This window comes from Triticum dicoccoides, chromosome 1B, assembly GCF_002162155.2.
Source record: "Triticum dicoccoides isolate Atlit2015 ecotype Zavitan chromosome 1B, WEW_v2.0, whole genome shotgun sequence".
NCBI lineage: Eukaryota > Viridiplantae > Streptophyta > Magnoliopsida > Poales > Poaceae > Triticum > Triticum dicoccoides.
Window position 1 is genome coordinate 488654291 of NC_041381.1, and position 16409 is coordinate 488670699.

At 44.1% G+C, this 16409-nt stretch overlaps 2 protein-coding genes across 3 annotated transcripts; both read left to right on the forward strand.

The window, feature by feature from the left end:
- Positions 1 to 593: 593 nt before the first annotated feature.
- Positions 594 to 2552, forward strand: LOC119343328 (RAN GTPase-activating protein 2-like). Its single transcript, XM_037614348.1, has one exon. The coding sequence runs from the start codon at positions 646 to 648 to the stop codon at positions 2299 to 2301; it is 1656 nt and encodes a 551-aa protein (XP_037470245.1). The 5' UTR covers positions 594 to 645; the 3' UTR covers positions 2302 to 2552.
- A 954-nt stretch (positions 2553 to 3506) lies between these two features.
- On the forward strand, positions 3507 to 9865 carry LOC119343344. Of its 2 annotated transcripts, none has more exons than XM_037614349.1 (9): positions 3507 to 3777; positions 4181 to 4394; positions 4518 to 4631; positions 5092 to 6080; positions 7146 to 7319; positions 7411 to 7527; positions 7801 to 7980; positions 8460 to 8506; positions 9249 to 9865. In XM_037614349.1, exons 1-9 carry the CDS (start codon positions 3727 to 3729, stop codon positions 9592 to 9594), a joined length of 2232 nt encoding a protein of 743 aa, XP_037470246.1. In that variant the 5' UTR covers positions 3507 to 3726; the 3' UTR covers positions 9595 to 9865. The 2 variants fall into 2 exon arrangements, with proteins under 2 accessions (XP_037470246.1, XP_037470247.1); XM_037614350.1 differs by having other exon boundaries at positions 3508 to 3777; positions 5119 to 6080.
- Positions 9866 to 16409: the final 6544 nt, after the last annotated feature.

Sequence of the window (16409 nt, forward strand, 5' to 3'; positions counted from 1 at the left end):
TGAACTGGCACTCTTAAATCACAATCCATACTTATATAGAGTACAAACAAGAAGCTGGAGTGAATGCATGGCTTTGGCCTTTGGGAGACTACAATTTGCAGTTACTTAAGCTTTGCTTGATCAAATAGATCTCAAGGTTCTGTCCAATAGTTGGTTATCGTGTTTTGAAAGCAATATTTGCCCATTAGGACTGCTGGTTCTATACTAGTGCTATCTAGGACAATGATAGCAACCGTAGTAACATCACACATTATTATTCTGGTGCTAGGCTGAACTCCTGTTATTCTGTAATTGCTAATTGTACCCTTGGTTTCCTCTGTAAACCGACCAGTTTGAGCAAAATACGAATCGATGAAGTTGTTGTTCTCCGTTTTCTTGAATGAAACTGGGGGCCATGTGCCCCCTTTAAGAAGAAGAAAAATGATGTTGTTGTTACACTCTAGACTTAACTATGTTTTGCTAAGTGGTGTTTAGTTGTATCCTTGTTGGTACTAGTGTTTGCTACTTAAGGGACAGGCCCTCCAATTGCTCCACTAATTTCGTTGTTTACTCAATATTGTATTGCTTTCTGCAATTTGGGATCATGCTAATGCCTATTCTGGTTGATTTACCAGTAGGTTGCTGTGTGAAGTGGCACCTTTCCACATGGAATCAACAGCGGAAGATTTCCAGCCCCGAACATTCTCCGTCAAACTGTGGCCACCGAGTGAAAGCACTCGTCTGATGCTTGTAGAGAGGATGACCAAGAACCTGTCCGCCGAGTGCATCTTCTCTCGCAAGTATGGCATTTTGAGCAAAGAAGAGGCTCATGAGAATGCTAAGAGGATCGAAGAGGTGTGCTTTGCTTCTGCAGAGGAGCATTTCAAGAAGGAGCCTGATGGTGATGGTAGTTCTGCTGTCCAGCTATATGCAAAAGAAACTAGCAAGCTGATGCTTGAAGTCCTGAAAAAAGGCCCAAGGACAACCGAGGAACCAGAAGCACCTGTTGTTGATACACCTCTTGAGCCTGCTGATACTGTGTTTGACATATCTGGTGGTAAGCGCGCTTTCATTGAGGCAGAAGAAGCAAAGGAACTTCTCAGTCCACTGACAAAACCAGGAAACTCTTATAAAAGGATTTGTTTCAGCAACAGGAGCTTTGGTATTGGTGCTGCCAATGTTGCTGGCCCAATTCTTGAATCAATAAAATCGCAGCTCACAGAGGTAGATATCTCAGATTTTGTCGCTGGAAGACCCGAGGACGAAGCCCTTGATGTGATGCGCATATTCTCCAAAGCTTTAGCAGGGTCTGTACTGAGTTACCTGAACATCTCTGACAATGCTTTAGGTGAGAAGGGTGTCAGGGCATTCACAGAGCTGCTGAAATCACAGGGCAACTTGGAAGAGCTATATGTGATGAACGATGGCATATCAGGGGAAGCTGCAAAAGCTCTATCTGAGCTTATTCCTTCAACTGAGAAGCTTAAGGTTCTCCACTTCCACAACAATATGACTGGTGATGAAGGTGCTATGCCAATTGCTGAGATGGTGAAGCGTTCTCCAAACCTAGAGAGCTTCAGGTGCTCCGCGACAAGGATAGGATCTGATGGTGGAGTGGCACTGGCTGAGGCATTAGGGACATGTACTCGTCTGAAGAAACTTGATATCAGGGACAACTTATTTGGTGTGGAGGCAGGGGTAGCTCTCAGCAAAACCCTTCCAAAGCTCAGTGGCCTCGTTGAGCTCTATCTCAGTGACCTCAATCTTGAGAACGAGGGTACAATAGCAATAGTGAATGTCCTCAAACAGTCAGCACCTCAGTTGGAGGTCCTTGAAATGGCAGGAAATGAAATAACCGCCAAAGCAGCCAAAGCTGTAGCAGAATGCTTGACAGCAATGCAGTCGCTCAAGAAGCTGACCTTAGCTGAGAATGAGCTGAAGGATGATGGGGCAGTGACAATCGCAAAATCTCTGGAGGAAGGCCACCCAAGTCTGAAGGAGCTTGACGTGAGCACGAATCTGTTTCAGAGGTCTGGAGCCCGGTGCTTTGCTCAAGCTGTCGCAAACAAGCCAGGTTTCGCGCTGCTGAACATCAATTCGAATTTCATCTCCGACGAAGGGGTTGACGAGGTGAAGGAGATCCTGAAGGGAGGCAAGAACTCGCTGGAGGTGCTTGGCCCGCTGGATGAGAACGACCCCGAGGGCGACCCTGAAGATGGCGAGGAAGAGGAGGATGGGGAGGACGACGATGACGAGGAGAAGGACGGCGACGACGGTGGCCTGGGCTCGAAGCTGCAGGGCCTGAAGGTGGAGGAGGACTAGCCATGTCTATGGACTATGGTGGTGGACTAGCCCCTATATCTTTTGCTCCGGTTACCTTCTTAAATGATCACTGGAGGGGTTAAAATTTCACAAAAATCTGTGGCTCAATTGTTTTGAACCGAGTCAAGCAGACAGACGGGAGGTTTATCTGTACTTTGTAACTTCCGTTCCGTTGTTACTTTTCTTTCTTCCATGTTTTAGACCATCTTGGTTCTCTGGTGAATGTTTGCTGAGACATTAGCAATTTGGCATGGCATGTGTTTGCTGAGATATTTTGGGAACCTACGCTATGCGGTGATGTGGTATCCGTTGGATCCATGGGGTTGACTGGATGGTGCCTATGTCGGCAGTGGCAGATTGATCCAAGCACCGTGTGCGTGTGGTTTCTATCTATCTACAGACACAGAATATTGATATGATACAACCTGCATGGGCACTGCCGCTGAGTTGGACGCGCCAACGGCCTTTTGTATTCTCCGCCGTAAAGGTTGTATGCATGTCGTAGATTGTTCTATATGTTGGTACTGCTACGTACTACTAGTACTTCCTTCGTGGCTAAGACATGATTAATGCCGCCGCGGCTCTGGTGTTCACACGTCCCGTCGCCCTCTTCCGTTTCCTTGAATCATGCAGCTGCATGCTCTTTCTTTGGGGTAATCAAATTTTGCAACTGGGATCTTCCTCCGAGCTCCGTTTTCAGTATGTGGTGCTTTGATTTGTTCTGAAATCGTCCTTTGATACTAACACAGACTACACAGTGGCGGTCCAATTCAATCACCTTTTTTTCTTTTTCGAGAACATCCTCCACCTTTACTTGCCATGTACAGTATACTTTACGCAGTTTTCTTCTTGAGAAAGACAATCCTTTTTCCAAGTCAATTGGGATAATCTTATATCTATAAGTTGTGTGATTCCAACGAAGATCGAATAGTTGTATATTTTGGAAATCACTAATTGTTACTGTTACCTTTGTTCCCAATTCTAAGACATTTTGGATATTTCAACATGATCTATATGCAGACTGAAACGAGTGAACAAACACACTAATTAAAACGTTCTATATACATCTGATTCAGGAAAAAAAATAGATCATCTCACGCTATTAAAAACGGGGGGAGTATATATTACGAAAAGAGGATACAAGGAGGGCCTAAACGTAAAACCTACGCGCTGCCCATCCGGTAAAACCACACCGCTCGAGCCTGAGCGGGTCTCTCTCGGCCTCTATCCCGGGTGCAGCCTCCTCTCTCGCTCGCCTTCTTCACTCCAACTCGCCTCCTCCCCTCCCTCCCCTCCAATCCCGCGATCAGAGGAATCCCCCAAACCCTAATCCCTCTCCCCTCCGCGAAGCCGGAGCCATCCGCCCGTGACCGGGTTCCTCTACTTCATAGCCGATCCTGATTCCTTGGCTTCTAGGGTTCGGAGATGGGCGACCACATGACCGTCTTCCGCTCACTCCGCGAGCTCTTCCCTCAGGTATGCCCGATCCGCCTTTCCATCTCGCATGGGGATATCGGTGTTGCTCGGATGAGGAACGGGGGACCATTGGAATTTTTTTGTTCGGCGGCGAGGCGAGGGTTTGGGTTATTGGTAATTAATTACACCTGCGGGAGGAAACTCGTTACAGATTGGGAATAGTGGATTTCCATTCGGACGCACTAGGATGTTACCGTGAATTGGGGCGGGCCGGGTGTGATTTTAGTCTCCTGCGGAGCTACTAGGATTATCGCTAGATCGATTCATACTTACTCTGAAAGAGTTCGATTATTCCTTTTAGGGGAATTGTTGTGTCTTCTGCATGGGTAATCCGCCATTCAGTGTTTGATTTGTTCATGGCTGCGGTCGAAGCAGTGACACCTTTTGTGTGCCCTTTCTGCAGGTTGATCCCCGCATGCTGAAGGCTGTCGCGATAGAGCACCATAAAGATGCTGATTCCGCTGTGGTCGCCGTCCTTGACGAAGTCATGCCATCTATGATAGGTTCGGTCGAAGTCTCTAGCGTCCATCAGGAGGCTGCGGTATCTAAGGACGAATTTTTCAGAAGATTAACTGTGAATCACAATGCGCGTGAAACAGGAAGTTCATCATCTGCTGGTAAGTATAAAGACTGATACCACTTGATCTCTGTATGCTGAAGGCTGTCGCCATAGAGCACCATAAAGATGTTGATTTCACGGTTGGTAGCCGTCCTTGACGAAGTCATGCTATCTATGGCAGGTCCAGTCGGAATTTCTAGTGCCCATCATGAACCTGCAGAATTTACGAAAGATTTATTCAGAAATTTATCTGCTAATCATACTGTGGGTGAGACGGGAACTTCATCATCTGCTGGTAAGTAAAAAGATTGAGATTTATGGGCCAATCTATGCTTAGTGTAAAAGACGCTCCATCAGGGTGCTTCTATTGATCTTAGATCTAATCGAAATGTTTGCATGCATAGGTTTTATCGTTGTGTAGGGATAGTGTTTGGGATCTTCTGGGTTTAGGATAAGCTGTGGGCCCAAAGTTAACTCTTGTAGCAGTAAGCACTTGGTGGTTTGGGTAGAAACATAGTACTGCCAGTTTTGCAATTTAACTTATTACAGTTATACAAGTGTTAAGTAACGACCCAAAGGCTGTGTGGTATGGGCTTTCTTATTCTTGACTTAAATTTCTATCTTGCTCATTGAGCTCATGTGGGTTTAACTTTAGCGCTAATCTGTACAAAGCCCTTATCTTCAATAAATTGCAAGAACATTTTCTCTGATATATACTCCCTCCGTCTCATTAGAACCTTTCCCGTTTTCTGAAGTTATGCTAATGAATGGAGTCAAATCAGGTTCTGATATTCATGTTGATGAAGCTAAGGGAAATGTTGATTTTGCAATCACAACTGACGTGCAAGAAAATGTTGTGGGTGAACTAGATGTGACTTCATCATTACAACTGATGAATGGACAACTAGATTTCCCTTCCTGTTCTGTGCCTGCACTTAATGATAAGCACTGTGATTTGGCCGTTCAAGATTTCTTAAACGCATGTAATGGTCGGTCTTTGTGGAGTGAATACATTGATGAATCACTCCTGGGGAAAAATGGCAATGACAGCATAAATCTTAATGTTGCTCAAGTCCATGCGCATGATGTGGACATCACAGGCCCATTTGGGGAATCCATCTCTGACGCTGAACATCAGCAGCGCACTATGACCCTTGAAGATTTCTTAAAATCGTGTTATTCAGATCATTCAGCTAATCAAGTTGGAAATGGTGGATCTTTATCAAGTGAATATATTGTTCAATCACTCATGATGGAAAATGGGAGCAACAGCATAAATCTTAATGTTGCACAAGTCCAAGAGCAAGATTTTGACATCACAGTCCCAGTTGGCGATTGCATTTCCCAGGATAATCCTTTGAAGCTTCCTTGTTATCATGCAGATGTGGATAACTCCTTTTGTTCCAAGACTTCTACTGGTGTTCCTGAATGTGTAGTCTCACCTAAATTTCCCAGTACTGAAAAAGACACCCTTGCACCTGCGCTGGATTTTCCTATTCCAGACACCCAAGAATCCTTTGTTGGTTCTGGTGGAGTCTTAGTACAAATGGATAACAATTGTGCTGATGTTGATTACAACTCTGAGGATAGAGTTGAGCATGGTGACACATTCTTGTCTTCTTCAAGTGAGTTGCTTCCTGATTTGAATTCGAATCACTTTGCCTCCATGGCTTCAACTCATTCAAGCCACTCTGTTAGTATTGAGTCACTTGCGGATTCCATTGCTGATGCAAAAAACAAAAAGGTACTCCAATTATGTGAACTCCCACCATGCAGGCTTTTTTCAAAACATTTGTTGTATATACACTTTCTTGGGCACATTACTCTCATGCGGTTGCATGCGTGTATGGTTACACGTGCCTATGGTTATGTGGATTATACTTAGTTGCACACCCTTTCCTTTATGTTGAAAAAATTGCATGGCATGAATATTTACATCTAGGTTGATGACTTGCTTACCAAATGTAAGAAGAAGAAAAATGAAGCCACTTTGGCATTTTGTGTTAGTAGTAGTATATAGATCAAATTGGCAGGTTAGACATGAAGGGCACTGTGTTAAAAGAGAATGTTTTGCCTTAAACTCACAAGCTAACCTCAATAGATTATGTTTCATGCACTGAATAACTGAAATGAAGTGAAAGAAGGATCATGCTAAAAATACCATTTGAGTCAACGGATTCAGAAGCACTTATAGCAGAAATGAGTAGCAGGAATTACTGATATGATCGTATGGAGATTCAGCTGCATTTCTTGAAGCAATGTGCATTTGGTGCTAGCTGACTTGTTGTAGTCACTAGTCAAGTCCAGGCTGTAGTAGGTTGACTGGAATCACTTTGGGTCATTGTCAGTGATTCTCGGCATATTAGCCACTTGCATCCCCTTAGGATGGCATGCCAAACTTATAGTAGAAAATAAACTGCCTTATTGCTGGTCTAGGAGCCACACTTCGATCCATCCTAGACTAACTTTTTGCAAGCCACATTCTACCTACAGTTTCCTCATATTTTGAACAGTTAACAGCTCTTTCAGTGTCTAAGGAGCTAAAAACTAGGCACTGGCACCCTTAAGGTCTGTACTAGTGTAGCTTTCTGAAGTTGCCATAGAGATAATCATCTGCCACATCAATTTTTTTCCTGTGCAAGAAACTGAATCGACCATGATTTATCTGTTTTAGTTTACTCTCTGAATTAAAAAAAACTATGTACACTGATTAATTTAAGATGCAAAATGCACCTTGTATATTATAGTGACTGATTCGCCGATAACTGCTGAGGTTGGAACTTATTCTTCTGCTGTGACATTAATGCAGAACGATCTGTTACCCTCACTTGAGCTGGTTACTAAGATGATAGAGGATGTAGAACTTCTTGAAGAAAAAGCTAAAGTAGCCAAGCGTGAATCATCTATTTCTGGTACAAGCATTCTCACCAAAGTTGAGGAGCTCAAAGAAATGTTGAATCATGCAAAAGAAGCAAATGATATGGTTTGTCCTTTTATCCCCTGATCAAACTTTATAAAAGAGAGAACTCTTTAGTTGCCTAGCCTAAAGGAGTCATCAATTGTGCTATATGCAGCATGCTGGTGAGGTTTTCGGTGAGAGATCTATTTTGACCACGGAGGCGCGGGAGCTCCAATCTCGACTTCAGCGGCTGTCAGACGAGAGGAATAGTTATCTAGTTGTTATTGAAGAGGTATTATCTTAATGCTTTGTTTGATGGTATTTTCTTCATCTACTGAGCTTCCTGACAGAACATGGAATGGATGGTCCATCATGTTTTATTTGTGTTCAGTTGTTTGTCCTTTAATGATGTTGTTACACAAACTAATTTTATGAGAAAGCATAATTACCTAGTACAAGTTAAAAAGATTAAAGTTCATATTGGATATATTTTGAGTTGCAGAAGTATTTTTAGATTATAAAAGTTGAGTTGCATCTAAACACATCTCCGATCTGATCTATATAGATACGGCAAACTCTCGAGGAAAGATTGGTTGCTGCACAACAGGAATATGAAGCAGCTGTGAAGGAAAAAGACGAAAAGGAAGCTTCTGCTCAGGCACTACTTAGTGAACAGGAAAAGGAGATGAATTCCATTGTTGAAGAATCAAGAAAGTTGCAGAAAGAAGCGGAGGAGAATTTGAAGGTATTTCCGTGCAGCCTTTATATGCTTTACCTTTGTGTCTGTAACTTTCCTGATAATAAATAATATAAATTTGGACTGCTATCAACATCTGATACTGAATATCATTATTTACTGTATAATAAAATCTTTTATGGGTACTGCTCAAAGCGTCTCTTAATTAAATCTACAGAGCAATAGTTAATCCCTTTAAAGGTAAAAATGCTTCTGTATGTTTGATACTCTCTCCGTTCCATATTAAGCGTCGCTGATTTAAAGTTTGTACTAAATCAGTGACACTTAATATGGAACAGAGGGATTACGGATTATCATTATTTATGCGGTCTAAGAAAAGGTTTTATGGGTAGTGTTGTTCTTATGGAGTTTATACACATCTGTCTTTTAGCACTGCTAGAAGTAGTATGTGTTGGGAGCCCATATTATGAATTAGTTTGAAATTGATTTCAATTGTTAATGGTGCATGTGTATTGTTGGATGTGCAGCTGAAGGAGTTCTTGGTTGAGCGGGGTCGAATTGTTGATACACTACAGTAAGTTATCATTTCATGTCAGCTACTTCGTGCCGCTAAAGTTTTCCATAGCAAGACTGCCCTATAGCGTATTTAACTAATTATCTCTGATATTAAACTGAATTTCGATGACTCTGGAACTTCAGATTATCTTGTGCCATCTTTGGAAGTTAACAACATGCTTACTACTCTTGCACCTTTTAATGTCAGCATTATGCTTATGTAGTTTGGCTATTTTTCAGACAATATATAATAGTCTTCTCAGTGAAGCAAGAAATGACATTGTAAATAAGATGATTCTTGTGTAGCACTTCTGTTCAGAAATAAGTGACATTTTAGAACTCATGCATTCAAACTCCCCTGGGTGGACAACTAATATACCACCTCTTTACACTAATGTGAATTGAACTGCAAAAACTTCTTACATTAGTTCTTGATAATGCTGAGAAGGCAAGGGGAATATGTTCTATTAGAGTTTTCATGCAAACTATTTTTGCAATATTTTTGCCCCGACATATTAGTACAAAGAATAATGTTAAAGTTAGACATTGGGAAGTGGGAACCATGCCCATGTTTTCAACATCATCTATTTACAAATCGTGAGTATTCCATTTGTTATTTTTTTTTGTTATTTCAGTGTGATGTTTGGAACTGTTCAGGCATCTAATCTGAAGGATCAGTCAAACTATAAAAAATTAGATTCTTGATAATGCTGTGTCAGTTTATAGACGGAGGACTGAAACATATCCTTGTCCTTATGCAGAGGTGAGATGGCTGTCATTTGCGAGGATGTGTCTCAACTCAAGCAAATAGTGGATGAGCGCTTATCTTGGAGCAAGTTGCAGCGCTCAACAATGTCAAGTCTCTCCTCTTCGCTGCATTCTTCGCTTCACAGGAGTGCTAGTTCGTCAGACAGGACCACTGAAGCCGTCGAGTCTAAAGATAAACATACAGTCGCTGAAGTTGCAAGGCCAGTGTCTGAGGATTCGGATGTTGATGGGAGAAAGGTTGAAATGTTAGATGGCTGTGACAGTGAAGGTGCAAGCTCAGTGGATGAAGACAACAGCAAGCAGCGGGGTTCCAACGAGGATGGCTGGGAACTGTGCTGAACTGAAGATGGTTGAAGATAGTCAGGGTTTGCCTGAGTTTGCTCCATATAAATAAATAAAAATGGCGGTAATAATCATTTCAAACGTCCCTATTTTGTGCGAGCAAAATTAGTGAACTTACGGGACTTGTCATTGAATTGCTTTGCCTTTTGGGAGGCGACTGAATATCAGTATTTGAGATAAGTTAAAATGGTGCTGACGTGATATGTATATACCGAGATTCTAGCTTAATCTATAGTATAAATAAATGATTAGTACCATGTCATGCCAATTTTACTGCACAGTCGCTTAGTCTGAGCACATGGAATCTTTACACATTGTACTCGGTGCGATCACATTTTATTTATTGTAGCAGTACATGAAGTTCTAGCTTTGTCCTAACTTAAACTCCTTTTATGAAAATATATGTAGATGCTAATATGTTTTCTATACCTTGTAATTTGTGTGTCGTGGAGGGGTATTACATCATGGCCAACGACCATGCGTGTTAAATATGTGAATATAGGCATGACGTGGGGCGTGTGTGAAGTGAGGCCGCTCCGGACATTGACAATGAGAGCATCTACGGCCGTATTGGGGCAAATCCGACCCCTCAAACGTCCGTGGGCGTGTCTGTGGGCACTGACCAGGTACGCCTTATATTTCGTCTTACACACTCGCGTCCCTCGTATCCTATACCTCAAAACCATGCAATTCATGCAACGCTATATAAAACACATGATCATATCGCAGTTCATCGGATTAGCCGGACAAAAGAAACATGATTCATCGGGGTTCAACGGCGGACAGTGCAAATCCATACTACAAACGTAGATAAAATATGAATAGAACGAGGAAGGGCGGAGGAAATCACCATTTCTTCGCCGGCCCCTTCCCCTTTCGGTCGTCGGCGCGGCTGTGCCCCTCCTCCGTGTAGGCGATGGCGTGCGGAGGCGCGTCGTCGTCGGAGCTGCACCTCATGCCTGACAACCTTCGGAGCAGGCGGCCCTGCTCCTTGGCATGGTGGTCCGCCTTCGCCTTTGCTGCCGCCTCTTTGTTGCCTCGCGCTCCGACAACTCGATGGCGAGTCGGAGCGCCTTGGCATTCTTGCAGCGGAGGCGCTGCGCATCCGTCTCCGCCGTCGTGAGCGAGCAGCGGAGGACATAAGCGAGGAGCGTTGCCTTAGAATCGACCAGCGCGCGAACATCGACTCGGACACCACTGCCCTCTCCCTCGCCCATTGCCACTCGCGCCGGGCTGCTCGTGCCTCTGACTCGGGCGTCCGAGTGCGCGTCGGCCTCGCCGCGGGCATGAGGACCCAACGGTAGTCGGGCACCACCTCCGAAGCAGAGGGTGCTGGTTGTGGGCGGCGTACCTGGAGGAGCGGAGTGGCCGGAGATGCCTGCCCGGTGACGTCGCCGACGCTGCGTCAACGAGCGCCGAGCACTGACGAAGTGGATCCGCCGCTGCCCGGATTCACCTTGGTCGATGGCCGAACGCCTCAATGCGATGCGGAGGGCGACCTGCTCCACATCGTCGGGGTCCGCTTCGCGCAACAAGCTAGACCAGTCGTCGTCGGAGCTGGAGTCCCCACTGGAGGTAGCGCTGCTTCGGTCACCAGTCATCGGATGCGTTTGGAGGGGATCGGAAGTGGAGTGGACGGAGGGGGGTGAAGTGGAGTTCGGATTGACTGCGGTCTAGGGTTTTCCGGACGACAATATTTTTGGGGCAGGCGTAGGCCAGGCTGGGCCAAGTCGACGTGGTGGGCGCGCCCGGATGCGCCCGGACCGCCCCATATCCACCCCATATTTGGGCTGGATATGAGAGGTGCCGGTCATTTCGGCCGTTTGAGGGCGGTTTGAGAGGCCCGTCTGGGTCCAAATTTCGTGACTGGTCAGTGACCGGGCGGCCTGCCGGGCGTTTGAGACGGGTTTGAGGGGTCCGGTTGTAGATGCTCCGAGGTGTTCAAAGCCACTATCTTCCCTCGCCATGGAGTAGGAGCGTAGCCTCGTGTCCTTTCAGGTGATTTGGGGACGTAGAGAGGGCCGGATTTGAGGAGGGGACATATTTGAGTTTTTTTTGAAAAGCAGGTTGACCTTCGGCTTCTGCATCAATCGATGCATGCAGCCATATTATTAAAAAATATAATAAGGACTTAAGTTCCAAAGAAGCACGTTGAAAGATAGTGGATGTCGCCTAGAGGGGGGGGGGGGTAAATAGGCGCTTTAAAATAATTACGGTTTAGGCTTGAAAAAATGCGGAATAAACCTATCGGTTAATTTGTCAAGCACAAAATCTACAACAACTAGGCTCACCTATGTGCACCAACAACTTATGCTAAGCAAGATAAACAACTAAGTGATAGCAAGATATATGACAAGAGATAATATGGCTATTACAAAGTAAAGTGCATAAGTAAAGAGCTCGGGTCAGAGATAACCGAGGCACGCGGAGACGACGATGTATCCCGAAGTTCACACCCTTGTAGATGCTAATCTCCATTTGGAGCGGTGTGGAGGCACATTGCTCCCCAATAAGCCACTAGGACCACCGTAATCTCCTCACGCCCTCGCACAATGCAAGATGTCGTGATTCCACTAAGGGACCCTTTAGGGCGGTCACCGAACCCGTACAAATGGCAACCCTTGGGGCCGGTCACCGAACCCGTACACTTTGGCAACCCTTGGGGCCGGTCACCGGTACCCATCAAATTGCTCGGGGCGATCTCCACAACCTAATTGGAGACCCCGACGCTTGCCCGGAGCTTTACACCATAATGATTGAGCTCCGAACACCAACAACCATCTAGGGCGCCCAAGCACCCAAGAGGAACAAGCTCAAGGGACCAAGCACCCAAGAGTAATAAGCTTCTCAACTTGTAACTTCCACGTATCACCATGGAGAACTCAAACCGATGCACCAAATGCAGTGGCAAGGGCACATGGAGTGCCCAAGTGCTACGTGAGCTTGCGTTGGTTTTCCTTGAAGAGGAAAGGGTGATGCAGCAATAGTAGCATAAGTATTTCCCTCAGTTTTTGAGAACTAAGGTATCAATCCAGTAGGAGGCTCCTCAAAAGTCCCACGCACCTAGACAAACAAACAAAAAACTCGTAACCAACACGATAGAGGGGTTGTCAATCCCTTCACGGCCACTTGCGAAAGTGAGATCTGATAGAGATAGTATGATAAGATAAATATTTATTTGGTATTTTATGATATATATTAGAAAAGTAAAGATGCAAATAAAAGTAGATTGAAAGCTTATATGATAAAAGATAGAACCGGGGGCCATAGGTTTCACTAGTGGCTTCTCTCAAGATAGCATAAGTATTACGGTGGGTGAACAAATTACTGATAGAAAAATGAATAATTATGAGATTATCTAGGCATGATCATGTATATAGGCATCACGTCCGCAACAAGTAGACCGACTCCCGCCTGCATCTACTACTATTACTCCACACATCGACTGCTATCCAGCATGCATCTAGAGTATTAAGTTCATAAGAACAGAGTAACACATTAAGAAAGATGACATGATATAGAGGGATAAACTCATGGAATATGATATAAACCCCATCTTTTTATCCTCGATGGCAACAATACAATACGTGCCTTGCTGCCCCTGCTGTCATTGGGAAAGGACACCGCAAGATTGAACCCAAAGCTAAGCACTTCTCCCATTGCAAGAAAGATCAATCTAGTAGGCCAAACCAAACTGATAATTCGAAGAGACTTGCAAAGATAACTCAATCATACATAAAAGAATTCAGAGGAGATTCAAATATTTCTCATAGATAAACTTGATCATAAACCCACAATTCATCGGATCTCGACAAACACACCGCAAAAAGAGTTACATCAAATAGATCTCCACAAGAGAGGGGGAGAACATGGTATTGAGATCCAAAAAAGAAGAAGAAGCCAACTAGCTAATAACTATGGACCCGAAGGTCTGTGGTAAACTACTCACAACTCATCGGAGGGGCTATGGTGTTGATGTAGAAGCCCTCCGTGGCCGATTCCCCCTCCGGCGGAGCGCCGGTGAAGGCTCCAAGATGGGATCTCACGGATACAGAAGGTTACAACGGTGGAAATTGTGTTTCGGTGGCTCCTCCGATGTTTTTAGGGTACGTGGGTATATATAGGAGGAAGAAGTACGTCGGTGGCCGCCCGAGGGGCGCGCCCCGTAGGAGGGGGCTCCACCCTTGTGGCCGCCTCGGCAGCTTCTTGACTTGCACTCCAAGTCCTCTGGATCACGTTTGTTCCAAAAATCACGCTCCCGAAGGTTTCATTCCGTTTGGACTCCGTTTGATATTCCTTTTCTTCGAAATACTGAAATAGGCAAAAAAAACAGCAATACGGGCTGGGCCTCCGGTTAGTAGGTTAGTCCCAAAAATGATATAAATGTGTAAAATAAAGCCCATAAACATCCAAAACAGGTAATATAAAAGTATGGAACAATAAAAAAATTATAGATACGTTGGAGACGTATCACCAAGTCCTTCTCTACCAAATCCCACCAAAGCAACTAATGCTAGGGAAGAAAATGAGAGGAAGAACAAGAAGAAGAATACCAAGAACTCCAAGATCTAGATCCAAGGGGTTCCCCTCACATAGAGGAGAAAGTGATTGGTGGAAATGTGGATCTAGACCTCATCTCTCTTTTCCCTCAAAAACTAGCAAGAATCCATGGAGGGATTGAGAGTTAGCAAGCTCGAAGAAGGTCAACAATGGGGGAAAACACGAGCTTAAAGGATAAGGTTAATTGGGGAAGAAGACCCCCTTTTATAAGTGGGAAAAAATCCAACCGTTATGCTCACAGCCCGCACAGAGCGGTACTACCGCTCGACCTCACAGTACTACCGCTAGGGGTAGCGGTACTACCGCAAAGGGTAGCGGTACTACTGCTTGCGAGCGGTACTAAAAAAATACATCCATGCCTACCACCACTGGACTTGTGACGAGTTTTTGCTCCTGAGCGGTACTACTGCTGTAGTAGCTGCGGTAGTACCGCTCTAGAGCGGTAGTAAAAAATTACATCCGCTCCTATCCGCGGTAGTACCGCTGCAGCCTTTTCAGAACACCAAAATTGCCACAACTTCTGCAAACGGACTCTGAATTCAATGAAACCAAGTTTATTGGAAAGCTAACGACATGGGCTGACACAATCTTGATAGAAATATCAATAAGAAGTAAATTAGAAAAGTCCCATGAGAAAATGGTGAGAACACTTCCGCGAAAAAGACCGGTATAACCTCTAACACCGAAAACGCGATAGAAGAAGCATATGAAATCCGTTTTCGATGAACTAGAGTTTGTCACGAAGATAACCACAAGCTCTAAAACCTCAAAAGAAAATACAAATAAGAATCAAGAAAGATGATGCAAGGATGCAATGGTTTGATCTCTCGACAAAGGATACGATCACGCTACTCACTTGAGAGCCCCCCTTGATAGTACGACTATTGATCCTATAAACCGGTCTCCAAACTATCACCATGAGACCGGTAAAATATAAAACCTATCAAGGGCAAACCTTTGCCTTGCACGAAGTCCACTTGAGCTAGATGATGACGATCTTGACTTCCTCAAGTTGGACCACCTTTCTTGATTGCGTTTGCTTGATGAAGACTAGTTGATTGCTCCCCCATACTCCACTATGGGTGAGCCACTCTTTGGAACATTTTCACAAGTCCATTGTCACCAAAATGAACGGTAATCTTCAAGCACTTGATCTCTTCGTGATGCATCACTTGAACGTGCACACCGCAACCTAACCCCACAAAGAACTCTCATGAAGACCATGGGTTAGTACACAAAGCGTAATGGACAATGCTTACCATACGATGGGATCACTTGATCCATCGGTACATCTTGTATGCTTTATATGTTGATCAACTTGATTCACTCTTGACTTAGTCTTGATCGACCTTGAATCTTTCCAACTCTCTACATTTGGATGATGTCTTGAAGGTAGACATGAATGATCACACAATCTTCTTCTTCAAGACATGCTTGCAATAAGCTCAACACTCACATGACCAATCTTTGGATAATTCCTTAATAACACCTTGGTCAACTCATAAACTCCTTGAAACCAACACATGGACTTCAAGAAAAGCCTATGGACAAATCCTTCAAATATAACTCAATGCAACCATTGGTCCATAGAGAACATCATCAATTACCAAAACCACACATGGGGGCACCTCATGTCCTTTCAATCTCCCCCATTTTGGTAATTGATGACAATCACTTTCAAGAGAGTTTATATAAGGAATTATGCATCACCATGCAATGCAACAACCAAGATGCATGCGTATGAGATGCAAAAGCTTAGGAACAAAACCAAAGCAAGAAGAGATGACTCTCTAAACTTTTCCATAAAACTCTCTGAAACTTCTCCATCATTGGCATCGATTGCCAAAATGGGCGAAAAGCTAAGAAGGCCAATATAAATTGTGTTCCTCCATAATTGTGTATTTCTAAATAAGAGAGTGGAATGCACTACACGTATCCAAAGTTAAATACTTGGAGGAAGACAAAATATATTGAGGCTCAAAGATTGCTAAAGAATGATATGCCATAAAGACATAACAAAGAGAGAAACAAGCAATCAGGCAATCAAAAGATACCAATTGAAACAAGCTATCAAAAGATACCAATTGAACTAACAAGACCAATGCTCCTATGAGCCACATGAAAAAGATATCATGATATGAGCAAAGGAGTGTTCTAAAGAAACTAGAGAAGCTCCCCATGATTTGTGCACACATAAGAATATTTATATTTGGATACAAAGTGCACAAAATAGGATCATAGCTCCCCCAAAA

Excerpts from the sequence above, each read along its gene's own strand:
- LOC119343328 (XM_037614348.1), top strand. The coding sequence starts at position 646 with ATGGAATCAACAGCGGAAGATTTCCAGCCCCGAACATTCTCCGTCAAA.
- LOC119343344 (XM_037614349.1), top strand. The coding sequence starts at position 3,727 with ATGGGCGACCACATGACCGTCTTCCGCTCACTCCGCGAGCTCTTCCCT. Across the intron at positions 4,395-4,517 it reads AGGAAGTTCATCATCTGCTG|GTCCAGTCGGAATTTCTAGT; the intron begins GTAAGTATAAAG and ends TATCTATGGCAG. Across the intron at positions 7,320-7,410 it reads CAAAAGAAGCAAATGATATG|CATGCTGGTGAGGTTTTCGG; the intron begins GTTTGTCCTTTT and ends TGCTATATGCAG.